Source organism: Tyto alba, unplaced genomic scaffold (assembly GCF_018691265.1).
Source record: "Tyto alba isolate M040663 unplaced genomic scaffold, T.alba_DEE_v4.0 Super-Scaffold_28, whole genome shotgun sequence".
NCBI lineage: Eukaryota > Metazoa > Chordata > Aves > Strigiformes > Tytonidae > Tyto > Tyto alba.
Window position 1 is genome coordinate 8,418,014 of NW_024881302.1, and position 26,795 is coordinate 8,444,808.

General features: G+C 35.7%; 1 protein-coding gene and 1 long non-coding RNA gene across 6 annotated transcripts in view; one reads left to right on the plus strand and one right to left on the minus strand.

Moving 5' to 3' along the window:
* BAIAP2L1 (BAR/IMD domain containing adaptor protein 2 like 1) overlaps positions 1-26,795 on the plus strand; it is a 43,180-nt gene that overhangs the window by 8,543 nt on the left and 7,842 nt on the right. For all 3 annotated transcript variants that reach the window (XM_032983650.2, XM_032983649.2, XM_032983651.2), the window contains exons 2-9: positions 1,299-1,374; positions 5,016-5,102; positions 22,250-22,311; positions 22,410-22,481; positions 22,812-22,949; positions 24,339-24,491; positions 24,959-25,126; positions 25,893-26,040. In XM_032983650.2, the coding sequence (XP_032839541.2) occupies positions 1,299-1,374; positions 5,016-5,102; positions 22,250-22,311; positions 22,410-22,481; positions 22,812-22,949; positions 24,339-24,491; positions 24,959-25,126; positions 25,893-26,040 (904 nt within the window). The remainder of the gene's footprint in view (positions 1-1,298; positions 1,375-5,015; positions 5,103-22,249; positions 22,312-22,409; positions 22,482-22,811; positions 22,950-24,338; positions 24,492-24,958; positions 25,127-25,892; positions 26,041-26,795) is intronic.
* LOC116959358 lies at positions 667-20,414 on the minus strand. Of its 3 annotated transcripts, XR_004405797.2 has the most exons (5): positions 20,154-20,414; positions 12,764-12,876; positions 12,467-12,634; positions 1,559-1,628; positions 667-1,209 (listed from the first exon to the last, which is right to left on the minus strand). It is a non-coding gene; the product is annotated as an uncharacterized LOC116959358 (long non-coding RNA). The 3 variants fall into 3 exon arrangements; XR_004405798.2 differs by lacking the exon at positions 1,559-1,628; XR_006165820.1 differs by lacking the exon at positions 667-1,209 and having other exon boundaries at positions 1,394-1,628.

Genomic DNA, 26,795 nt, shown 5'->3' on the forward strand with positions numbered 1-26,795 from the left:
CAACATCCAGTATTTTGGAATATGTCTATTTATGCTACATGTGTTCGAGACATTTTAAAGGGCATGATTGAGGAGTGAATAATTACTGCATTTATATCAGCATTTCAGCTATTTTATTTTTTCGGTGCTTGTAACAAGATAAAAGTAATTTGGAAATATTGATTGGGAGGGGGAAGGGGATGGGGATGGAGATAGGGATAGAGAGAGTTATTGGCTTTGACTAGAAAGAGGGAAACCAAAGCTTACCTATGAGTAAGGACAACTCTAACTTTTTGTGGGTGATTTTCTTCCTTTTGGAGTGGGCAAAAACTGCTTCTCTCTTTACCACTCCCACATCCCCCCCAATTTTGGTCAAATTAAAATTTGGATTCATACTTCATGGTTTACCTTATTTTCTACTTTTTGCAAAGACTTTAAACTTTTCTATTTAATGGTGTAGCTATTTTCTTGCACTATGAAACTGCCAGTCACAATTTCTACCACTTCATCAGTTTATAGAAGTTGCTTGGTATGACAGTAGTCATGCTTGGAGCTGCTGGATTTCAGATTCTGGTTGTTTCAGCCAATAATTGTATTTAACAGCCAAAGCAGCTGCAGTGGATTATTTTTTTCTTCTCCTTCTATTTAAATAAGATCATCATTTTCATTTTCTTTCCAAAAGAACTAGGCCTTTACACAATAAAATGCAGCATTTCCAAACAAAACAATTAAAAACCCCCCCAAAAACCCCTAACTAGTTTCCCAATATGCTATCTGTAACTTAGCAAATATGAATGAAGTGCTTAGTCTTCCCCTAATTGGATATCTGGTGAATTTCTCTTTTTTCTTTTTTTTTTTTTTTTTTTTTCCCTTTTCCCAGCATTATCTTTTTTCAGTGCAGAGGGGGGAAGAACTCGAATCTTGAATCATTGTCAGAAATCTGTTATTCTCTGACTTTATAAAACAATAGCGGATAAAGGCTTTTTTCTCATTCTTATTTCACCATCACCTACCATATAAGAAGGATTTGTGTAAACTTTGATCATGTGCTTGATGTCCTCTTGTAATATAAACAGCCAGATTCTTTTTTACCCCACTGAGGTGGTTCACCTTTTTTTTTTCCTATTTGTTGATCTTAAATGCTCAGTTTCTTCTCCCTTCCATCCTCTGCTTTCTTGTTCCTCCCAAGTCTTCTATTTTTCATCCATCCACAGACTTTTCGGATGTGTGCTGTACACATGAAACATAAAACTAGACCTAAGTGACAGTGAGATAAATACTTTTTGGTTATAACACAAATTTTGTTCTCTGTTCACTAGAATGTTATGGAACAGTTCAATCCAGGACTGAGGAATTTAATAAATCTGGGCAAGAACTACGAAAAAGCTGTTAATGGTAAGTCTTCTAGGTGCTAACTTTAGAAAGAATGTTTAGTTTTCATTTAACTATACATATTGGTTATAAAGGTTGGAAATGAAGCTTATACACAAGTTGAGCTTTGGATGTGTTTAATTGGGGGGGGGGGGGGGGGGGGGGGAAACAACCTAACAAAAAAGTGCAAACACCCAAACATCTGTACCTTCTCTTTCTTTACTGTCTTGTAGAAGTTGCATCCCAAACACTGAGTCACAGAGCTACTGCAAAATAAACTGAACATAAAGTGTAAATAACCCGTATTAGGATAATATAAATGGAAAAAAACCAAAGCTATGTAAATTAGATGTTTACTTTTTTCCCCTGGAAATATCTTCCAAAGATATTTCACAATCTTAGATCTGTTCCTGCTTACCTATATACATCACTACCTAAGTAATGCTGTGAACAGCAAAATTTGTATGAGTAAGAATTGCAGGAGTATATCAGGTTTTTTTTCTTGTCCATGCTAAACCTGATGGTATCTTTTTAATTAAGTCAAAATTAGAATGAATAAATTTGAATCTAAGGACCCAGTCTCTCAAACTTTTTATAATGTGGTAGTTTACTTTCATTGTTGTCTTCACAGAAACTATCCATCTAAGAATGGGGTTCCAGGACTGGGCTCTAGATTCCAAAGCTTACATTGTAGGACCTGTTAGAGCTTGCTCTATTTCACTTATGCAGACCTGTTGAGCTGCTTGATACCATATTAAAGCAATGTAAAATATCTCTAATTTTGCCTCATTCAAGTCTGTTGCATATCTTTTCCCTACATGTAATCTAGTACTCTGAGGAATGTGATACAGCAGAAGTAGTGCATAGCCAAATAGACACTGTAATCTCTCTTCATGCAAATTTTAGACCAGGCTTGAGAAAAAGATGAAACCAAAGCCTTCTGGAGATGAAAATAGGGAACTGTTGATTTATTTGCAGTAATGCCTAACCTGATGGATTAACATTGTGGCTACCTAATACCTAACCGTAAGGATTATATGTAGTACCAGAAATAAGTGTGTTCATGTTTGGCTGAAAGATTTTTATAGTTTCTAAGTGTTCTGCTTTTCATGTACTTTGCTATTGATGTATTACATTGTGCCTCTTCTCTTTTAATTCAATTTGTCATCAGTAATTCACAATATACCCATGCACAGCAACACTGGGAAGGCGATAGGTATTGTGCTCTAGCAAGTTTGCCTTTTAAGATTGGCTGACAAATCATATTTATCATGAATGCTTAATTTCAAATGAATAAATGTTTACAATGTTGCAACAACTGTTGAGAAACTACATTAAAGTCATCTTTGGACTCTCATAAATTGTTAATCTTTTCCCCATAAATACGTCTGTAACAAGGAGTGAATACTCTGTTGCAAAACAAATACTTTGCAGCTTTCCAAACAAGCCAGAGTAGGCTAACAAGGAACATAAAATTTAGAAGAACTTCTGATAGGTTTGTGATGTGGCTTTATACATCTTGAGGATAAAAGGTCAAAACTCCATTTCTACAGAAGTAGGTTACTAGCTATAGTACTGGTGAAGAGACTATAAAAGTGGAGTTCTTGATTAGCACAGGAGAAATCACACATTTTCTTCCTTTTTTAGTGCCTGTATGAGGATAAAAGATTGACTTGGGGCTATCTTGAGAAAACATTAGATAGGAAGAGCTGGAATGGCATCAGATTTTTGTATACAAGTGGCATACTGCACCATCAGTTTAATTCTTTTGTTGAGAAAGTCTGAATATAGAGCACCTATGAGACTTGGCTTAGACAGAAATTCTTCTCGTCTAATGCGACAGAGCCTCAAAATGAATTTTTGTTTCATTTGAAGACTTTCAGGCTTCAGTGAATATACTGTTAAATAACCAAATATGTCACCTTTGCTAGTAAAAACTAGAAAACACAGACCTAAAATACTATAACTGGCAATTGCCAATTATATTCCACTTAAAAAAAGTATTCTGAAGTCAACAGTGAGAGTCGTCTTGGTTTCCGCTTTAGGTTAAGATACTACAGAAAAGAATTATCAAGACTTACTTCAATAAGTATTTTTCATTTCCTCTTACAATAAAACCTTGCCAGTTTGTCCTTGTTATTTCTTTTCTTTGTGGTGTGCAGATCAGTTCTAGATACTATGAAGATGCAAGGCAACCGTTGCAGATCTACTGCATATGTAAAATGTTTCTCACTACTGTCCTCCCTGCAGGTTGAATTTTGATGTTTCCGTGTTCATACTAGCAAAACTGGCTTTGCTGTTTAAATCAGCTATAACCAGGAAATGATTAACTGAGAATAACTGAAACCTCCGTGATCTATATTAAGAGCTTATTGGTTCCTGTAAAACTGAAATTGAACTATAAACAATAAAAGGGGGGGAACTGTCCTGGAGGAAGAAAAAAGACGAGCATCCAAGTGTTAACTAGGTCTTTTTAGTTGGGAATGTTAAACCGTCAGGTTTCTTCTTAAACTGTATATGCACCTGTTGCCTGGGGGGGTGGTTATTGCTTAAAGTACTTGGAATACAGATTTCTCTGCCATCCTGAGTTCAGTGATGAAGATAAAAGTAGGTACTTTACTGGAGTACCAAAATAACTCTGTGCAGAAACTGTATATATATATATCAATGCTAATTTTCCATTTCTGTCTAAGAAACCAGAGATCTAAGCTAACTAAGTTGCTGAACAATGTAATTTATAGTAATGTCAGGAACACTGATAGTATGTTGAAAATTGGGGGAAAAAAATGCCAAATGTGTTATTTCTATAACCTGAACATCATCTTTCAGAGACTTATTTTTTTGAAATTTTAGCATTTAAGGCCCAGAATTTCCTTAAAGTAGAAAAATTGGTGTTTATATGCAGGATCCTCAGATTTCAATGTACTGTTTTGACAAGAAATCATATTTGTCATTGCAGTATATTATGTACAGTGCTATCCATAATGGTAGTTTCTAGAGTGGCTGTATCTGATATATCAAACCTTTCACATTTCACTTTTCTTTTAATTATGTCACACCTAGTGAATGGTATTTCATCATAGCTTTTTTGAAGTGGGTTACTCTTTCAGTTAACTTAAACAGTAAATGGTGATTTGCCTTTGAAGGGCTCCATGTCCCTTGTTGCAACTGTAGGTCCATTCTCTCATGATCAGTAGCTGTTTCTCAGATCAGTGGTCTGGTTGCCCAACAGAGGGCAGAGAGACCTTGGTATTTCTCTTAAGTTGGGGATTGCATTAATTTTTTTCCAACAGTTTTACCTGTACCAAGGAATTTAATGTCTTGATCAATGGCTTATGGCTAAACATACCCACTGGATGCTGATTGCTCCTGGATAGGCATGAAAGTTAAAACTAAATAACAGGCTGAAACTTCATTAATACATTCTGGTGTTCTGTCTCTGGTTTTACAAGTTAGCAGGTAGCACGGAGACTTCTGTAACTTTCTCTGACAGCAGGATTTCCCTACTGCTCAATACCTGTCTCTTACAATGTGCCCTGGATTACAAGACCTCATAGGATCATAGATTAATGGAAATGGAAAATATTTAGGTATTTTTTTTAACAGGCTTTGGGTTTTTTGTTTTTTTTTTTTTGTTTTTTTTTTTTTTTTTTTCCCCCCTCCAGCTATGGTAGTGGCTGGAAGAGCATATTATGATAGCCTTGCGAAGATTGGGGATATATCAGCTGATTCTCCAGTTTCTAAAGAATTAGGTAAGTGAAATCTCATTTTTTAAAATTACTTCAAAATATAAACTTCATATTAGTTTTTCTGCTGGCAGTTCACAGAACTAATGTGAAATAGAAGAGGATTGGGAAAAGTGTGTTTTACTCTTAAATAATGCATAAATGGAAGGGATTAGATTCCTTTAAGCTATATTATTTCTCAAGACACTTACAATGTTTTGGCAAAATCACCTTTTTTTTACTTTTGTGAATATATTTCTGCCTATGCATTCAAAACCATGTATTTTTTTAAGTTCACATAATTCCATAATAACTACTGAAAAATGTGTAGCTTGATTTTTAGTACAGAGATGAGTGTTGAAATATTTCTGCAACAGAATATTGGTAGGAAGAGTCCTAGTGTATGACATCAGTTCTAAACTAAAATGATTTTCTGGATAAGATCCATTGTAAAGAATTTCATTCTACTTCACTATTTTTGATCAAGTGTATCACTAGAAGTTATCAGATGCATTATATTTATTTTCTAGTTGAGGTTTTGAAAGAGAAACTGTAGAGTCAAAAATGTAGTACATCTACATTAATGTAAAATTAATCCAAGTTCTGTACTTGCCCGAAAATAGTTCCTGAATTTTTGAAAGATCAGCACCAGCACTACATCTTGTACTCCTTTGGCTAGCATTGACATGATACCGCTCAACTGACAAAAGTGAAGTTGTTATCAAAGTATTTGAAATATTTCTGATAAAAGATTCTAACATCACTACAAAACAAGTGGGAACTATACTGCTAAGAGGAGACCTTTGTTTAAAGCCTTCATTTGCTTTTTGACAAAAATAACTTGATAAGCTGTCCTGTCTCTGAACTTTTGATTATGGGCAATGTAGGACTCTTTCAGTGATGTAACGTATCTGTTCCTGTAACTCAGAATAGTATGATAATGCACCTGATTAAAAAGGATGTTTTTAGTAAATACTTTTTCAATGATTCTACTGAAGCAGAACTAAGGGGAATGATTCTTCTTGAGTGGCGGCCACTGGTTTCTATGTGCCTGCATATATTTTTGATTTGTGCTGAAACCACTTCTGTGTGAGTGTTAACATTCTGTGTTTAAAGTCGGGAGTGGCAGAACAGCAAACAGTACAAAGCAAACAGTTTTAATGCAGTTGCTCTCTGTATTTGCTTTGCAGGTTGCTTACAGAAAGCAGAGTTGCTGGTTTCAAACTATAGAACAAAAGTATGAGAAAGTTAAAAGTAATAACTATGCAGAGTCTTATAAAAATACCAACAAATACATAATTACAATTTTTGCAATCAGTTTGTCAAATGCATTAACGTAATCTATCTATTGAACTTTGTATGACTGTGAGATATTGTCTGCTTGTTTGAAAATATTATCATTGGGTAGTCTCAATCTGAATTCTGAAAATAACTGGTGTTCCCTATCATTGGGAGTAATCCAGAATTGTGATTGGAAAAATGTTTTTTTCACTATGAATTCTTCCCTGCAATTGTAAAACTTTTCCTAGATGTAATATATTGAGAAAACATGGCCTTCTTCAGGGTCAGGCCTTTAACGCTGCTTTTTGTTCATCTTCTTAAACTGTTAATACAGAAAAATTTTTAATTCTTAAGGAAAAGAGCAACTCTGGATTTCATCCAGCATACTTCCTGATAGGATACTTAATTTAGAGATAAGGAAAGTCAGTGAGCATTGGAAAAGGTAGGATAATGTGGGTAGGAGTCTGTAAGAGATCATTTGCATTTTCTTAAAAAAGTCTAAGTAGCTCTGAAGCTGGACTACAATACTGAACTTTTTAGCAAAGAAATATGATACACCCCAGATGTTTCTAAAAGTATCTTTGCTTAAAAAGAAAAAAAAAATACTGCACCTTTTAGTATTTTAAAAACATTAAGATGCATGCTCAGCAGTGTTGGTTGTGTGAACTAGATCAAACTTTGCTGTGATTTGCTCATTTATGGACCCCGTTAACCCCAGTGGAGTTGTTATAGGTGCAGCCCACTGTGGAATTCTCTCTTCTGTGACTTCCTTTACACTTGCCAAAAGACGTGTTATTGACCACTGATGGCTCTATCATGCATAATACTTTTGTTATCTTGGCCAAAAAAGGGGTCAGTAGTCATCAGTTAAGTTTTGTGATATGCCTGTGAACTGCTTTTCTGGAATGTGTTCTCTTGAGCATCAAGTGAGCTGACACACTAGCTTGTTTTATAAGAGCAACAGTCTAAAGGTGACTGGCAAAGAAGCGGAGAGGGGTGATTTCCATAATTTTACATGTGTGTTATCTGGAATATTTCTCTAACTTTTTACTTGTTTAAAATTATTTTAAGGCCTCTTCCTGTATTAACTGAAATCAATAGCAACATGCCTGCAGATGTCAGTAGGAGATCATTGTGGTTTTTAATACTTAAGATATCATCCTGGCTCTTCAGTGTGCTCTTCAGTGAATTAGATAATGACCAATGACCAAGTTCTAAAGTGTTTTGGAATGCTTTAATATCTGAACACAATTTGAGGTACCGTGGTCTAGATTTCCAGTGTTTAGGTCTTTGGACAACCAGAAAATGTAAATGTTTTTTCATTTGAGTAATAAATTTAAACATCCAAAGTAAATGTTTAAACTAATGCTTGAAACTAATCTGTTTAAAAACAAACAAGCACCTCCCCTCCATGGTTTCCCAGTTTAACTACAATCAGGGCAGTTGGCTTATGGATGGCAAGACTTCATGATGGTCAGAAATACATGGTGTTGGTTTTTTAGCTTCTTGTATCATCTATAGCAGTAACGAAAGGAAAGCCTATCTGCCAATTAATTATCTTTGAGTCATCTTAAATGTATACGCCTCCTCCATTAGCTTTGTGTTTCGTCTATTGTGCACTAGGTACTTCTTGGCTGTAAAAGAAGGTGTTAGAACAACATTCTGCCCTTTTTCCTTTCCTCTGATAGTTAGCATATCGGGTTGTAACTTTTGCAAATAGAGTTCATATTAAAATCAATTTTTGGAATAATGAACAGGGGAATGAGGCAGGAACTGAGGTTTCAGATCTTTCCTGTAACAACTTCACCTTTAGTAGTAGCAGATGAAAAATAACGTATTATTCTAAATTCAGTTGTGTTGCATTTAACTTCTTAACACTTAATTACAAAAGGACTACAAGGCTTAGATGGCTAAAACACAATATTCTTCTGAATTTATGGATAATCTTTTCTGCAGTATTGCACTGTGTCATTCTGCAGTTCAAACCCAAACCTGCTGAGTAACCTAGAGCATATTTACTGCCAAGTGTGATGTAAAGATTTGTCATAAACACAGCCAATCCTTCTTTCTCATAAGGAAATGCAGAACATGGTCTTCCTGTAATGAGACAGTAAAACAGATACCAACCCTACAGCAGGGTAGAAACAGAAATAGAAAAGAAAACGTGAAGGACTTTTAAAAAGTAGATGGTAAAATGCATAGATGGCAGAGAAGTAGTGGGGCAAAAAAATCAACTAAAAATGCCAGAAAGTGCTTTCTTCTATCAAATGAGATTGGAGCAGAAGAGGGAAACGAGAATGAAATGGAAATCTGGATATTCCATCTGATTCAGAGCTGTTGTACTCAGTATCTGTATCTTTCAAGTCTGGTTAAAGCTCTCTGAATTATTTTAAAACAGAAAAACTTAATATGAGTAAGTTGAGGAAGTAGAATATACTACATTCATAATAAAATCCTTATGAATAAGTTGTTTTAGGTTAATGTTCTTTGTAATTTTTATTTCCCAAAATTTCTAAGCTTGTAGTCCCTCAGACTTGGCCATGAGCATTTAGGAACGTAACCTGAACTTATGTGGTTCAAGTTATTCTGCAATATGAAATTTGCATATCTTTCTTTCCTAGGCACCTTTTGGAAATCCCACTAGAAAGAAACAAGAAACTGCATGTTTAAAAATGTTAAGATTTCATACTATTCAAATTTCAGCATACCACATCAGCACAATAAAATTTGGGGTTTCAATAATACTCTAAAAATAATTTTACATAGATACTCTGCCACTGTAACTTTCATGATGTGTTGCTAATCTTTTTTGTCTTGCCCAAAATGCGGGTTTATGAGGCTTTGTTTTACCAATTTTTAGTGCTTAGAATTTTAATAAACTCTCTGTTCTAGTAACACAGGCTGTCTTTGCAGCCTCCGCTTGCTCAAGGAATCAGGAAGTCACTCCCTGCTCAACAACCATTGAATACTACTTCTCATATCTTCCCAACTATCCTCTTTAGCACCTGCCAGTTATTGTAGCTACAACTCATGTATTATATTGTGGGTGTTAAGTCCCAATTCGTTTGTTGTGTGGCAACTGTATCTATAGCAGTCACCCACAACTATATCATGGGTCTGTACCTAGAGCTTATTGCTCAAGAACTAATAAATTTAAACTATCCATTGCTTGCAAAAAGCCAAATTGTATGAAAAATAATACACTGCATGGTCTTGACCACTGAAACTAAATTGCAGAAGTTCAGCATGTTAAAAAGAAAAATCAGAGGAGACAAAATCACTTCCCTAATAGAACCAAGACTGATAACTTTTCTGTAAAGATTATGCTGTGTTATAGGCTTATTTTCTTCATGGTCTTATTCCATTAAAACTTATCTGGAAACAGGTATGCAAAAGCTTATGCTCACCTACAGTCTGAAATGTAAGAAGTTAGAAAAATTTGGGTTCTTTACAGAAGTTTTCTGATTAAAAAACACTACAGGTAATCTAGAGAAGCAAGTATTGGACTAAAAGACTGTTCTATGTTGTGGGAGTCACAAGATAGGGAAAGGTGGGGGAAAAAACCCAAACTTCTAATGGTGTGCATAATAAGTGGAATTCTTGCCTGACAGAGGATGAGCCCTGAACTTGATGTCCTTTCTTCTCATGCACAAAAGAAAGGACTGTTCTTAAAGTCTAACAGACAGTATTTGAACATATTCACAAAATGCAGGTATGTTCATTAAGTGGTATAATTTTAAAGGTTTCCACAAGTTTGTTATGCTTTGTCAAATAGAAAATCTCAATTGTGAAGTGACGTAGCAGTACACATAGTAATATAATATAATAATCACAGTAATACTACGATATCGATAACTGGGGGCAGGGGTTCTCTAGATGCATGTTTCTGGTTTTTTTGAGAGCCCTTATACTTCTCTGCAGTTAGCCAAATGTCTGTAGTCACTGGGGTAACTGCATATTAGTTTGAGAGTCAAGGTTGATAAACGATCTGTCAGTTCAGAGAGTAAGCTAATGATTAGTGAATAGACCTGCAATTTATGTGATAGCATTTCTTATGAATCTGTATAAGTAAGCTAATAAGTTAGAGCTTTTGAGTAACATCTAACAGGATCATAGAGATCCTTTGGTAACTGTTTTCTAGCTTTTTTAAAGCAAACTAATAATAAACAATTTGATAATAACATAAATTAAATACTAATGTAATTAGTACTGTGAAGTTCCATCTATAGAGTTCTGAATTACTTTCTTTTAGTGATAACCACTTCATTTTGTTTACAACTAGGAGAAACCCTGTGAACGTCTCTCTCTCCTCACTTCTATTTGCAGAAATTAGATATTTTCTATATCAGAAACTTTGAGCTTAAAGTGGCCAACTCATACACAAAAATTTTGGAACTGAATTGGAAAATCTTTATTTTTTAAGAAAACCCTATCTCCTTGCTGAAAAATTTCTAATCAGACTGTAATGTAAAGCAATACCATCTCTTTAAAATGCTATCTTGAAGTATTTGCCATTCAAAACGGTCTATTTCCTTCCTGATTAATACACAAAATTGCTACTTGAGCAGGTAATTTTCAAAGCTCTCTTACTACTTCTGTGATAATAGTACTTAAGTGTCACTCTCACTATGGAGAAAGCCAAGCAGAAAGAGAAATTTCTATCATTTAGGATCAATGTAGCTAGTTGCACTTGATTAAAAAAAAAAAGGGGGGGGGAATGGAGGGGGCAGTGGCAGAGTTGTTGGCTTACTTTAGCATATAAATTGACCCTTTCAGGTGGAATCCTATTTCACTTGTTTTAGAAAGATGACACCTCGCATCTTTCCCTTCCCTGGCTCATTTAAACTAAAGAAAAGAGATATGTCATCTTGTCCCATCTTGCTTACTGCATCAGTGTTGTCTTTTCTGTAGTCTAAATGTTCAGCTTTTGGAATAGATTGTGATGGAGAGAAAGGCAGGCGAAGTGTGTCAGCAACTAGAGAACCCCTTTAGCACCTCATCTGGTGGAAACTTCTGGGACACTAGCTTATAGGCTGCAGCTTAAGTAGTTAGTACATCAGGCCAGCTTTTCCTATGGAGCATTAATAAAACACTCTTCTATATTTATAATGAAATTGCATTGGAAGGAGCCACTCCATTCATTTCTTGTAAAAGGAAAGTACACAGAGAGCTATCTTGAAAAGGAAATAAAAAGTAGTTGTGTGGTTTTTCAGGACTGAAGTTTTTTATCTTCTTATTTTACAATAATAGTCTGGGCTTGTGCTATATAGATCTCCAGTCTGCTATAAGAAAGGCTGAAGGAGATGAGCACCCTTCCTAGATACATTTCTACTGATGAAAACACTAGCTGGATTAGTGGAAACTTCCTGCTATTTATAGTTCTCCTTTTCCAAGGTCATTTACAAGGTTAAAACAATCATATTGAGAATTTTTTATTTCTGTAGAATCAGTACTGTGGCTTTTGATGTTCAGTATTTTGCATGTAAACTTTTGATAAGTCTGCTGGAAGAAAGCAAAACTTCAGTCAGATTCTTAACTATGAACAATTTAATTCCACCTCTACTAATTTTCCTAGCCATCTATTACAGAGCTATTGGAAGCTGCATATATTCACTGATTTATAAATCAGTTTAACTATTCAGATATTCATAAGCACGTGCCCTGCCAGTGGCCTGGCAAAAGCTCCTGCAAGTCAGTGTTCATAACTGGTAGAGAATGCTTGGCACTGATATTAATAAACCAAAAAGAAAGGCAAGAGAAACCAGTTACCATGTTGATATCCAGAACCATAATTAACAAACAAAAATCACAAAGCAATAAATAATTACTCTTACAGTATATAGCCCTGAATTTCTCAGGGTGGTTAACGTCACAGTTCATAGGCAGCACTGGCAGTGCTGTTCTTTATGCCACATTGTTACAGTGATACAGTTGTAGTGGGGCAGCTATGACACCAGGGCCTGTGTCCCTGCACCTGTTACTGTAAGCACGGACTTGTGTGTATGGTGACTGGAGTTTAGCACAGAACATCCACAATGATACATGTGACCACACACCCTAAAGGGAAAAATTAGATATTCAAAACACGTAGAGTGGCAGTGTACTCTTACCTGATATCCCCATGCTGTGCCTCAAAGGCCTGAGAAAATACCATGGAGGGTAGGTATCCTTAAAGATTTTCTGACTATATTGGGTTAAATTTCACATGAATCTCATACGTAGTGAAGACATCATTCATCTTGCAGTGGAAACCCTGGAAAGGTTGCCCTGAAGTTCACCTGTGTGTACATGCAATGGTTTGTAAATTGTGGCTAGTGTCCCTCTAGAAAAGAATAATTTGGAAGTGTGAGAACTGGCATTCTGCGTGCGCAGCAGGTGTGTGCTCCCCGGCAGCTCTTTGAACTTACCCAGCATGGTATGATCACAGGGTGCTGGGGCTCATACAGCAGGCATGAGGCCGTTCTCTCTCAGCCGATGCTTAGCAATCATAGTTTTTCTTCACCTCCATGCCCAGGTATGTCTGTTGGCAAAAAAATAAGCATGAAGAGCCTGTGTAGAGAACACATACTTAGTTGTCTTCTCAGTGAGAGAAACAGATGGAAAATTTAAAATAAATTACAACATCGCAAAGAAAATTACATCATATATGTAACTAGCTTGTAAATCCTTTAACCAAAGATATAACTATATTTTGTATATACAGTCAGCTCTTCCTGATGAATTATTTCTAAACAAAACAAAAAAAACAGTATCACGTATATGTCATTAACGTTCCTAAGGCAGGAGGACCAAAACCAGTTGTTTTGGACTCCTGAGAAAAAGACTTTTATCAAAACTTCCAGTTCATTTTAGGTGTGGATTTTTTTTTTTTTTGACATTGCTAAGACTCTGCAAATCAGCGGCAGTTCCAAAGTGCTGTAATAAAAACTGCAGTCATTCATTGCATTTTATTGAAATTCATGTAACATTTATAATGATATCTTAAATATTTATCCTCTCTAGTGCTGGAAACCCATAAAGAACTTCAGGTTTTACTGTTTAGCATGATTTGTTTGTTCCAGTCCTGCTGAAGAACAGAGATTAGCTCTGTTGGGTGATCTTCTCTAACTAATCTGTCTAAAACCAGCAGGGCTTCATACAGGCAAGTTCAGGCTTGTGGTTGTATTGTAATTTACTTTTTTTGCACCTGACCTGTGCAAGGATTACAAGTCACTTGCTTAACACCATTGCAGCTGAAGTATGAAAAGCTGTTGTATATAAGTCTTTCAAGGCCCTATGAAAGATCAGTCTCTGACACACATACCTTAATGTATTGTGGGTTTATATGTTTGGGTTAAAAAAATAAATGCCTGCAGCAGTCTTCATATATATTAGTAATGGAGTAACAGGTGGAAAAACAAGTTTGCCATTTTTCATGCATTATTTATGTGGCATATGCTTTTCCTTTCCTTTTTTTTTAACATTAAAATTTAGTTACTGTGCTTACCAATCATCTGAAACAAGATGAGCATTTCATGTTAATTAATGTCTGTTCAATGATTTGGTTGGTTTAAAAGAATTCTAATATCTGCATTTTTTTGACTAGGAGATCAAAACAGCTGGGGAGAGAAAGGAGAATTAGACCAGCAGACTAAGCTTTGCTAAAACCATAATAAAGTCACATTCCTTTTTAAAATACAATGTAAGCTAATATTTTTGTTCTGTTTAAAATTGTAAAACAGGAGCATCACACCAAGAACAAACTCAGAGTAACTGGAAATTATAATGGTCTTGATAATCTCTTAAGTATTGACTCTTGTAAAGTCTTATGTGGGAATTTATGAACAGTTCATTGCCCACATTATAGCATGTAGTGCATGGTATGACTTTTGTAGTACTTTTTAATATCACTTTTGTCAAGCTGAAAGAATTTGGCATTAATTTTAGTCTAAGTAGAGTATATTTAAACAGCAAGTTGATCCTTGGGTTTTACTGAATAGGGCTTTTTTTATAGACAGTCATAGACTTTCTGAGATAAAGAGCTGAGTAGTTCTTTGTATCTTTTCATAATTTGAAAAACTTTGGAATATTTAAAAAATCATAATTTTAATTCAAGTAATTTTAACTTAGTTTTATGTATTGGGAAAAGTACTTCATTATGCAGTCTTACACTGTTTCCTTTCACATGATCATTGGCAAAGTTTTAGGACAAGGAAAAGATTACTACATAATTTTGATCCTGAACTACAAAAGAAAATGCATCATAAATAAGAGGTGCTAGGCTACTACAGTAGAAGTAACTGTGTTCTATCCCTTCACTGTTTGTCTAACTATGAAATGGGAAAATTTTTCCAACCAGTTTTACAATGTAAGCCTGTGACTAGAACATGGAGGTCCTCAGGAAGGTGGTGGCCATGGCTGAGCTGTCACCACCAGCACAGTCTATCCAGTTAGCTCTGTGTTCCTGGCTGGGTCCAACAAGCTTGCTGGGGGGAGTATGACCAAGTGAAAATAGTAGTAGCAGCCTGATACTAGACACCTTTATTTTCTACTTTTTCCCTGATACTGTTTGGCTCTGGTGCAGAGGGAACAGGCTGTCAGTGAGACTGATACATATTTTTATGTATATGCTATATATGCACATACAAATTCATACATATCAACATAAAGCAATTATGGGAAGCATAGAACGTGGCATTTGCTGTAAAACATCGTCTTCCAACAGAAGAAAGTATGCTGTACCTAGAAAGTAATCTCTGCTGATTAAAACAGCTGTGGACTCCTGTTAAAGTATGCTGGCTGTGATGTAGTTGGAAAGAAATTATTTGAATGGATAAAAACAGAGGCCATAGTACTTCCCCCCCCAACCCTGCTTGATTTTTAACCTCAAGCAGATTAAGTTTTGACTGTGGTCAAACATACTTAAAATCTCTGTGCATGGGCTAGAATATATTTTGTTCACTAGGGGTCCATATGGGGAACACAGGCAGTGAAGCCCTACAAGAAGGAGAAAGTAGAGCACTAAGAGTTGATCACCACCGAACACCATAGGTGCCCAACTCACTAAAGTAGCAACAGTGTCTTGTACAATCCTATTTATTGCTTACTGGTTTTGTCTGGACATGGAGACAAGGTACTTGGACTTAGGCATCTTCCAGGGTCTTACAAACTTTGTAAGACTTTTTCTCTTCTTTATCAATAACACTGTAAAATATCTAAAACGGTTTTAAATATTTAGAAGTAATGGAACGTGAAAAAATAGTGATAAAACTGAGCTATGGAGAAATTGAAACTTCTTAACTCTGAGCATTAGATCAGTTTCAGATAATTACTTGAAATATTGTGAGCTAAGTTTAGATGAGAAATGCTTTGAAAGCAATTTCATATAAAATGCTTACATAGTTAAAGGGGAGCTGAAAGTATGAGACTATTTGTATGACAGATGAATAATTGCTGCAGTTTTTGTGTGGGAGCCTAATGTAAACAACTTTGACAACACATGCTGTTAACAGGACTACATTTTGATATCTTTATATATATTTAACTGTATAGTACTTTAAATTTTTACATGTCCAATAGTATCAGAATGTCTAGTTTCATTCGTCATGGTTCATAATCAATACCACCTTTGAATTTGTTTCACTGGACTAGTACATCAATACACAGATTCAGCTATTGTCATGGAGGTGTTTTTTTCATTTCCTTTAACCTGTTTAATCTATTTTAAACTAATTAACTTATTTGCTTGTTATATTGCTGAAACATATCTGTTGTTCACAGCCTTACTGAAAACTGCATATTTTTAAAATAAAAATTGATCTGAGAATGCCATTTAGAATGTGAAGTTCTCTGCTTCTATTTTTGTTTTAATTACAGATTTTTTTTCTTTAGTTCTTTGCTATTCTAGCAAAACATAACTATCTATTTGGAGGTGCTGCATCAGGCGCTACATCTAGCATGTTCAGTGGACTTAAAGTTTGTACTCTGAAATATCTTCCCCTTTTCTCTGTAGGTTTTGTTCTTTTTTTTTTTTTATTCTTCCCCTTTACCTTCTGCGGTCACCTTCATAAAATGGCATTGAATGGTCATGTATCAATGCCATTTTATAAAATGAACTACAGAAAGATTCACCCCTTGCTTATTTCATGTTCATTCATGTAGCAAGGAAAGGGAGACTTGACTTACTCCTATAGATGTACATGCACATTATTAATTCTACAGACTGTGGGTTTTTAAAGTATTCTGGACAAATTGTATTAGAAGCAAAGTACAGTCAGAGCTTGGAAGTTTTACATTACTTTGTCCTTCTTTTATGATTTTATTCTTTCACATTAAATTCCATTAAAGCTTTTTGCCTTCTTTAAAACCTCTACTGCACAATTAAATCCTTCTGCAATAAATCCTTCCTATGACAGAATGATAAATTTAATGCATTTAAGGCTTAACAGATGCTTTGTTCAATCATACTTATTTGTTATATGGTATTCTTTTGAAACTTTCTATTTTATTACCTTTCAGGGGCTACTGGCTTCAGAGGACTTTGTTTTTAACTTTCCCTTGTCATAAGTGCCTTTCTTCTGGGTAACTTGGAAGACAGAGCATCTCGACAGAAATGGCATCTAATAATACACTTGAACTATATTGTCTCCAAGTGTAGCTTTGACTCAGCCTTTCATTCTCTTGCTTAATGTAAATAATTATGTGGTTTCATCTCTAAGACATGAAGTTACTAGACCTGCCCTGAATGCAAAATAGGACAACAGGAGATAAATGAGTGATATAATTAAGCACTTTGTTCCCAGACATCTAAGAAAGTTTCTCTTTTAAGAGACTTGAAATTTTTCAAGAGTGACCTCCTCTAAATAAAACAAAACTGAAGTATATTTCAAGTAAGGTTGATGCAATTAATGCTTTTATTGAGTCTAATGTAGCTATTTAGTATTTTAAAAGTTTAAGTGATTTTGTTGGTGGTTGTTGATATTTGTTTCTATGACAGAACTCTATTGAATGAGTTGTTTCTAACTTGAACTAATTCTTCTAGTTTTCTATTCACAAGAACAGTGAACATAAGCTGAAAAGATAAATAACCAGTACAATCACCCAGTGTTAACAGTATGGTTGAAGTGTAGCTGCTGCAGAGCAGAAGTTCTGTATTCTGGCCTTACAAGTAGTATTTCTGTTAGAAATTGCTTTCCTTGTTCTTCATCTACTGTGAAGACAGTCTTTTAAGGATGTTGTCTTGCTCATGGGATGCTGTGTATGGAGAAATACCTGTTACACGTTTTCGGTTACTGATTTCCTTTTTTGTTTTGTTTTTGGTAACAAAACTAACAGCATTAATAGAATTCTAGTCTGTCTTATTTTCTCAATAGAAAATACAGATACAACAAACAGCCTTAGTTAAGCTTAAAAATATTTCACAAACTCCAGAAGTTTCAGCTTAAAAGACCTTTCTACCTGTGCATTGAACCTGTTTGAAATGAAAATAAATTTACCATGAAACTTGGCATCGCTGTTCACGGTCATATATCAGACTATAGCTGTATTACACAGCAGGGTTTCAAGAACCATATATGAGAAATGCTTGTTTTGTTTCTAAGTTACTTAAGACATTTGAGAAGTTTCCCCCAAAATTCCCTATCTGAAAGAGATTTTTTTCTCTTCCCTGTAGTGCACTTGTAAAGTAATAGTAAAATAACAGAACCAAGTATCTATCAGCATTAACTACTACATTTTTGTTTTCTAAAACAAATGCGGGACTACTTAATGGACCTCCACTCAGTCACAAAGATTTCATGTTCAGGGTGTGGAGGAATTGAAAGCAGAAAAAAGTATCTTTGAAAGGCAAGTATTTTAATAGTTATGCTTATCATCAAGACCGGTGGTTTTGGTTTATTAACTCCTTGCATAATACGATGCCTAAAACCGGTTCAAGTTTATAGTATGTCTGCCACAAATTGGACTAGTGGTCTGTTATCATGAACTCTAGTCATGTCATTCTGTTTGATAGGTTTGGGGCTTGCCAATGAATGATGACAGGGTTAATATTTCTTTATTGTGTATTATGAGCTCTCATACATAAAACATGATCATGAGCAACTTTAATACATAACAAAATATTTTTAGCTGATGTGAGAAATACATGTTTGTTTTTGTCTTACGTAGTTTTCTGTACCTTTTTATAACATTAATAATTACTGAACATTAGAGCCTGGCTTCAGGTTATGCTGTTGTTAATCTAGAGTAACCAATTGTCTTTATTAGCACTATTCTATAATTCTCCACTGTAATTAAAATCAAAATATTATATTGAAGTAGTTCAATTTCCATTCCACTTGAACATTGTTACATGTAAGCCAGGGTTTGTTTTGCCTTTCCTGAATTAGTCTTCTACAAAAACTTGTCTCCTTGTATAAATCTTATTTGGGAGGCACATGTGGCTAACCCATTATCTTAAAGTGGCAATAAAAACACATGGTATATGTTCACTGTAAGAATGTTTTCTATTTGCTTGAAGTGCAGAATCTGACCTATAATGTAAACTATAATTTAAATCTTAATAGGTCAGAATGTGCTTACTATGGGCTCTTTTCAAAATGTTGATTCAAAACATGAAAGAGGAAATTAAATGGGTGAGCCAGTACATACAGTGGCTGTGGATTATCAGTGGCCGTAAGGAGATTGCAGCATAAAATGGCTTTTGCCTGGTGCGCAGCATGCAGGGAGTCTTTGGTTGAGAGAAAAAGAAAATGTTGTTATACAGTCACTGATATCTAAAAATACTATTTAAAAGTGTTCTAGAACACTCTAAAATAAACTTGTAAAATAATCCAGCACAAACTGTTTAGAAGGAAGTGTAGTTTGTAAAGTTCTCTTCATTTCAGGACATGTTTTGTCTGTATTCTTTGTAATCAAGATGAAAAAACCTGTTTCTAACCAACCATTCAAAGCCTAAAGACTGGAAGGCTGCAGTCAGTTCGAGTGCTGTGTGAGACAAAAATAACAACCTCGAGCGTCAGGTTTTCCATTCTTGACGCACCAGGTGAATGGGTTGTTTTATTGAGCGTTTACACTGTGGTGGCAGGGCAGGCCAGAGGAAGGGAGTGTGAAAGAGCGATGCGAGAGCTGAGTCAATACCCGACGTTGTTGGATGTCTGTCAGTACCTGGAACGCCAGGGCCGGCTGCATTTGCGTTGCCAAGTATTAGTTAAGTGTGCTGCTTTGGCAGCAGATTCGCAGAACATACTTTTTACAAAGAGGGAGAATAAGTTCATTTTTAAAAGAACAAAAATCTTTAAGGGTGACTATTTTGAGGGCCATTTCAACACTCAACCTGAATTTCTATAACTTCCCAAATAGCTTTCTAGTGTGCATTTTTAAAATCTAACTTTGTAATTTTATTTGTATTTCTTGATGATTTGTTTCCTGATTTAACACTATTTTCTGTTTTAAGTGTTTACAAAACTCTTCTAATTTTAAAAGCCTGTTACAGTCTAAAATGTATCTTTTCAGTTGAGTTCGGTGAAACAGAAGCACTGCGGACTGAAGTGCATTCACTTCTACAGCCCTAAAATAACAAGGTGGCTTACTCATGTCCGTTACTTCAGATGTTTGTGTAACCACGTTGTATTTACTTTTCTGTTGCATGTGAGAACTAATTGCTATAGCACTTCTCACTTCTCACAGAATTTATATTTTTGTAGTCACCAACAACTTTAAATATGAACAAAAAAGCATAGTACACTGTAGGCTGTACAGAAGCATTCAGAAAAACAGTATATATAGATATTTAAAAAAAAAAAAAAAAAAATACAGCACCTCTCTATGTCTCTGATCTACCATCCTGAGTGTGATTCCTTTTCCTTGCCAATCAAGGGGTTGACTGTTTTCATTGTTTTCTGATGCCTTCTTCCATTTCTCCTCTAGCCTGGTGTGCAAAGAGCTGTAGATGTGGGGATTGGGGAGTGAAGAGGGATTCCTGAAAAGCCAGGAGACACGTGTATTTTTCTTCCTTAACTGCATCGTTTTCCCATGAACAATAATGCAGACCCACATTTTACATTTAGTTAGAGATCTGTTGTGTTATACTGCTTCACAGGACTGAAGATACAGTTCTCATTTCAGAGAAACTAAAGTTTTGAGGTGTCTTAACTTTAGAATGACAGATAAGGGAGGAAGGTGATACTATGTACCCAGGCACTATAGGAATGCAGCTGCTATATGGAGAGGTTAACAAATCAGCACCAGGTGCTGTGAGGAGACAGGTTTTGATGGCTGGGGAGATACTGAGAAACATGAAAAGGATCTCATGAGAAGTTCTGTCATTCATTTTATTTACCCCAATGTTTTATTTATCTGCACCTTTGGGAGTTTTTGTGTGCACCTGAAGGAGCTGAAGCATTATAAGGTGGTAAGTCTTTGCTGACTAACTCAGGAGGGGTTCTCAAGAAATATGGATAGTAGGGAACAGGACTTGTAAAACAGCGTGTTGAACAGTTAATGTACCCTTTTTCCTTTGAAAAAAGGAAACTGAGAATCGTGTAAGTTAACAAATCGGAGGTGACACGCAGAGCAGTCCTGTGCAGGGATCTGCCAGTAATACATCATCAGAATTACAGAATTGTGTGTAGCTCTAAGGCCTTGCCTGTACATTAGGACAGCACTACTGCAGGTTTAATACTGCAAGCACCTGTGTGGCAAATGCTTCATGGTGGGATAACTGCAAGGTCAATTAAGGAGTAGAGAGGTTACTGGAGGAGGCATGCCAGCGAACCAGCTGTGGAACTGAACCTGCCATTCTTGCATTAGAAATGGAATGGTGGTAAAACACAGCTCTAGTCAAGACTTCCAGATGCGACACAGTTTGGGAATCTGATCGTGGCCCAGGCACTCTTCAGTTTTTTGTAACAGCTCCTGGTAACTATCTGCAGGTCTAACTTGGGTGAAGTCAAACTGGGCGCTTCAGGACACTTCCAACTATTTTTCTCAGTAGTATGTTGCAATCTCCCAGACAGGACTGGCACACAGGCAGTGTGTGTCAGTGCCAGCACAAAGGAGGGAGCGGGGGTGATGTGGCCATCTGTATCCAGAGCAGGATGATGTGTCTGTCTGCATACAGGGCAGGACCACAGCAGGCACAGTTTACATTGGTTTGCACATAGAACCACACCCAAAGGATTGAAGTGTTTTTCCTCTACATCTTCCTAGAGCAAAATGAAGCAGTTGAGCTTTTAACTGCTCACAGTTAAAAGCAAGCTGTGTAACTTTGGCCTGGAAGACAGCAAAGCATAATAGACATATTTAGGATCTGTTGAGAGGATGCTGAGAAGTCTGCTGCTTCTTGACTGTTAGGTAATGCCATACAGTCAGGCTGTAAGTGCTGATAAAACAGCACAGAAAATGAATCAGCATCTATATCAGATCTGTTTTAGCAGGTGTGCTGTGAATGAATGTGAAAGGTTACTTTGTTAATTCTGAAGGTGCAGTTAGTTAATAAACATTAAAGTTTAATTTTCAGACTAAAAAATGGATAGCGGCTATTTGGATAGCAACAACTATCTCTAGTTCTTGTGTGCTATTCTCTGACTTGGCAAGAAAAGAGGCTGTTACTAAATCAATATGAGCTATGCTGGAGAGAAGGAAGTATTTATTTTGTCTAGCACTCCATGTCCCTTTTGCATAATAATGCATGATTAATCCGTCTTCTGTCACTTATGAGCTTCTTGGTTTGTCTATGGCCAGATCCAGTTATTTATTTAAACTGATGTGATGAGGAACAGCAAGAAATTTCCTATCCCTCGTAAATTTATTCTAGTTAATGAATATATTAGTTAAAAGTGTATTTTATTACTGCTCTTTGCTAACTAATTTCAGAACTCTGACAGAAACAAATACAGTTGTATGTTTATCAACAGGCCAAGTTCTGGTAGAAATTTCAAGAACACACAAGAAACTTAATGACAGTCTAGAAGAGAGTGTAAGTTAAACAATTTATGTTTTTAATTTATTTTCCTTTTGAAATAATAATTTACTTTTGCCAATTTTTAATAACCCTCCATTTATTTGCTTTTCAAGTTCAAAAAATTTCATAAAGAAATTATATCTGAACTGGAGAAGAAAACAGACCTGGATGTAAAATATATGAATGTAAGTATATTCAAATCTAAAAGTCATATTTTATCTATTGCTAGTCAGAATTTTTCAGAAATGGTTCCCTAACAGTTAATTAATCAATATGTTAGAACTGAGCTTTAGATACATAAACATGGCAAAATTTTAATGCTTATTTTGAGTTAAAAAGGGAACCGATGCATGATTTAATGGCATTATTAAACTGAAGTTGAGAAAGGCAGTTGCCTAACTCATTTGATGTGTATTAGCAATATCTCATAGATTATGTATGGTAATGCTTTTTAGTCACTTACCCAGTTACATGGCTGAGCGCATTATGAGATGTTTTAAACACTTTGATTGCAGGCAACTTTAAAGAGATACCAAACTGAACACAGAAGCAAGTTAGATTCTTTAGAGAAGTCTCAGGCTGAGCTGAAAAAAATCAGAAGGAAAAGCCAAGGAGCCCGGAATGTCATGAAATATGAACATAAAGAAATGGAGGTCAGTGTATTGTCTCATTTGTTTCTTTATATGAGAACTGGTCAATAGAAAATGTTAAGCTATTACAGGTCACGTGAGTCTGTTTTAAAACTTGATTTCTGAAGCTTACCACAGATTTTGTATGTGCAGTGTTATTAGTTAATGCACATAACATCTCTGTACGTTGTTTGGCAACAGTTAAACTCTGCAGTTTCAAAGAACATGCACTTTTGGTTCCTCAAAGTTGTTTTATATTAAAGGCACTCATGGAGTTCATATTCCAGTTGAAATGAAGCTCTGGACTACTGTGCTGTACGTATTCAGAGACTTCTGCTTCAGTTTCTAGGTCTCATCCCTTGACCACTACTTGATTATTTTTTTTTAAGTACCTCTGTAACTACACCTTTATGCAGAGGTTTACACAGGGAGTCAGCTGTGATATGCAAATTCAGTAATAATTCACTATATATTATTTTCCAAAAGTAGGCAAATACCAACTTCTTGTTATCACTTACTACCCTTCCTACTGATCCTTAAAACAGCATTGCCATCTTGAGGCAAAATAAGAAATGGCAAAGCAATGAAGGGAAACTATTTTCAGTTGGAAAATCATATTCTGGCTGTCATGTGTATCTCAGAAAATATTTGCCATTGATATTTTGATTTGCACAATACTTCTACTTCATGCTAGCTTATATATTTTTTTCTCCATATTTTTTTATTTTAATTTTCTTTTTAAAGAAAGCTTTGTTTATAACAAGGTACAGTAAACATAGATAGTACTAGCTCCTATTTCATACTACCTATCTTGTAACCTGCATTCATAACAGGTTTGGGGTTTTTTTAACCCCAATTCTCAGTAACAGACTGAGAATTCAAGGATTTGCATTTAGTCACAGTTTAGCCATCAATCATCATAACCTCAGATAAACACAGTTTATTCTTTTTAGTAACCCATTTTCCCCTTTCTAAAATGATGTAGGAGAGTCATCATAGCTTTGTGAGGGTAAAAGTAACTGCTGTGGAACAGATGAAGGTAATTAGACTAAGTAGAACACCTGTGGCCTTAAAAGTGCTCAGCACAGTTGCTTGCATGTCCTATTTTTATTTACTGCAGCGTTTTACTTAGGGTCTAAAAGACTTTATTGTTTTGCTTCACTTCCCCCACTCACACCTTCTAAATAGATTATTGATTGATTGCCCGTAATGAGAATATAAATTTACCTGATGAGATTAGGGAACTTCAGTGCATGTGTGAAACGAGAAAGATTCGGTAGTAGAGCCGCTCTACCCTACCTGCCTTTCTAAAATCTTTTTCTAAGGCTGTTGGAGTTTGCTTCAGTAATTGGATGTAGTAGCAAATAAAACTCTTGAGACTGTATATGATATTTTTTTTCTTTTTTTCCTTAGTATTTGGAAACTGTGAGCTCTCGACAGAGTGATATTCAGCGATTTATTGCAGAAGGCTGCAGAGAAGCTCTTCTTGAAGAAAAAAGAAGGTTCTGTTTTCTGGTTGACAAGCACTGCAGCTTCACCCAGCACATGCACTTCTATCACATTCAGGTCAGTGGCATGAGCGTGAATAGAAATGAGACTCATGAAATGTAATCATATCGGAGATCTGAAGTATCTCCGGCAGTATGTAGATCAGATTGCCCTAAATAGCCCAGATAGCACTTAGCAACACTGTAGTGCCAGGCGAGTGTTGTGATCTGTTCCTAGAAAATGTTCACAATGCAGTAATCTCTTAAATGTATTCCAGCAACAAGAAAGGGTTACTGTGACTTTTTAAAAATCTTATATTAAGAAAAAAAGTGCATGGACTGATCAGGTATTTCCAGTATCTGACGCTGAAAAAGGACAGTCTTTTTCTACAACGTATTTGTTTCAAAGAGGTATTACAAAAATCTTTGATAAGATTTCCATATTGCTACTGTTATCATTTTGTTATAATGAAAATTAACAAGTAGGTCTGTACAATTTTATGGAAGAGTGTATCTTTGACAAGTACCTTTTAAACTTTGATGCAGTGTGCTGACTTCCTAAAATCCAAGCTGCCTGGGTGGCAGGAAATCTGTAGCGATGCCACCAAAGTGCCTGAAAAAGTCAGAATGATGATAGATGAAATAAGGACACCTGGTTCCACTCCAATATCAGGAACTCCACAGCCTTCACCCATGATAGAGAGAAATACCATGGTATGTTGTTCTTTGATGGTTAAAGTTTCTCTCTCTTAACTGGGAGTAGAGAGGCCTCACTAGCCGCTTTTTATACCTATGCATTTGGGATCGAGTCTATAATGTACCTCAGTTGGAATATACTGGGGTTGGGTATGAAAGCAAAATCATTAAGCTGAAGCTCTGCTACTGGAAAAAATACACAGTGCAGTGGGCAGAAGCATATATCCAAACAAGGCTTGGTTTTTAGTGGGCTACCTAGGACTTTCTGCAGAGCTCAGCCTTGGGACTACTTTTGTTCTAAACATTCCATTTCCTACGTTCTTATGTGTAAACAATATTGAACTACTGAGTATGCAGTTACTATAAACTTAGACAAAATATTTTCTATTTTCTTTCCTTCTTCCTTCTTCCCTCCATGATTCTTATTAGTGTATTAGAGTACAGGTTAAATTCTAAATCCTACCGATTTCTATGTTGTGTCACCACTAATTGTTGAATTTCTAAATTATATTAGTAAACTCATAAGTAAAAAAATCTGGACACTATCTAGGTGTAACTGTGCTATTTGGGGGGAAAAAAAAAAAAGGCTATAACGGCTTTCCCACTAACTAATGTTTATCAAGGGGCAGATGCCTCTTACAAACTGTTGTGTCAGCAATTTCATTCATGGGAACAAATATGTATCAGTTGGGAATATTTAAGAATTGCTTTCTAGAATTTAATGTTGCAAATAAGCTGTCACTGTCACCTCAGTATTGTGACACCGTTGTTTTCGTGACTCTAGATTGGAAACGTTTATCCTCATCATGAAAATGCATCAAAGGTGCCCCCTGCTCCTACAGGTAGGGCGTACACTAGTCCGCTAGTTGATATGTTTAACCATCCTGCAATGGCTCCAAAGACATCTTGTGAAAAACGAAGTAATTCAGCAGGTTAGTGTCACTTTGCAAACTACGTAACTGTAAATGACATGCTATAGTGTTTGAAATTATCTTGGGACTTCTTGATTACTATGATGATGTGAATTTCAGGACATACAGAGAAGAAGAAAACATTCTTTACAAAGTATTTATGTAAGTTACCTAACAGGAGAAAAATATGTTACTAGAGGAATTGTTTGCAGTAAAATGCAGGTCAAGATAGGTAGATTCTATTTTAATGACTTTCTGTATGTCCCTGATGAACCCAGCCTAACTGCTCTTATGACTTCTAATCTTATCAGTAGAATACATTCTATAATTTTGAACAAGATACACCCAAGTGATTATCTCAGTGCACACAAATAAACGTAAACTAGTATTACAGTCTTGCTTTGGTTTCCTTTGAGGGCACGTAGCAGGGAAGAATGCACATAGGACAAAATGAGCAGAGTCTTGTATTTCTTTCCTGCAATGTAAAATCCTATTAAAATTTTTCTTCTAAGCCTCTAGTATACAGATTTATTTTTAACTTTCTCTGCTGTAGGGAAGGAAGGGAAAGAACTAGGCCTAGATCACAGTGTAAGAAATGCAGAACTCTCCAATGTGATAATGGCAATTCCAGCATTTCTTCCTTAAAAATGCATTTACAATATATTGTACTGGTCAAATAACACACAATTGTGAGACCTTCTTTAAGTTGTCTTCTGGTAAAACATCTGGTGTCTGCAAAGTGCCAAGTATCTGCAACTCTCATAGATTCAGCTGAA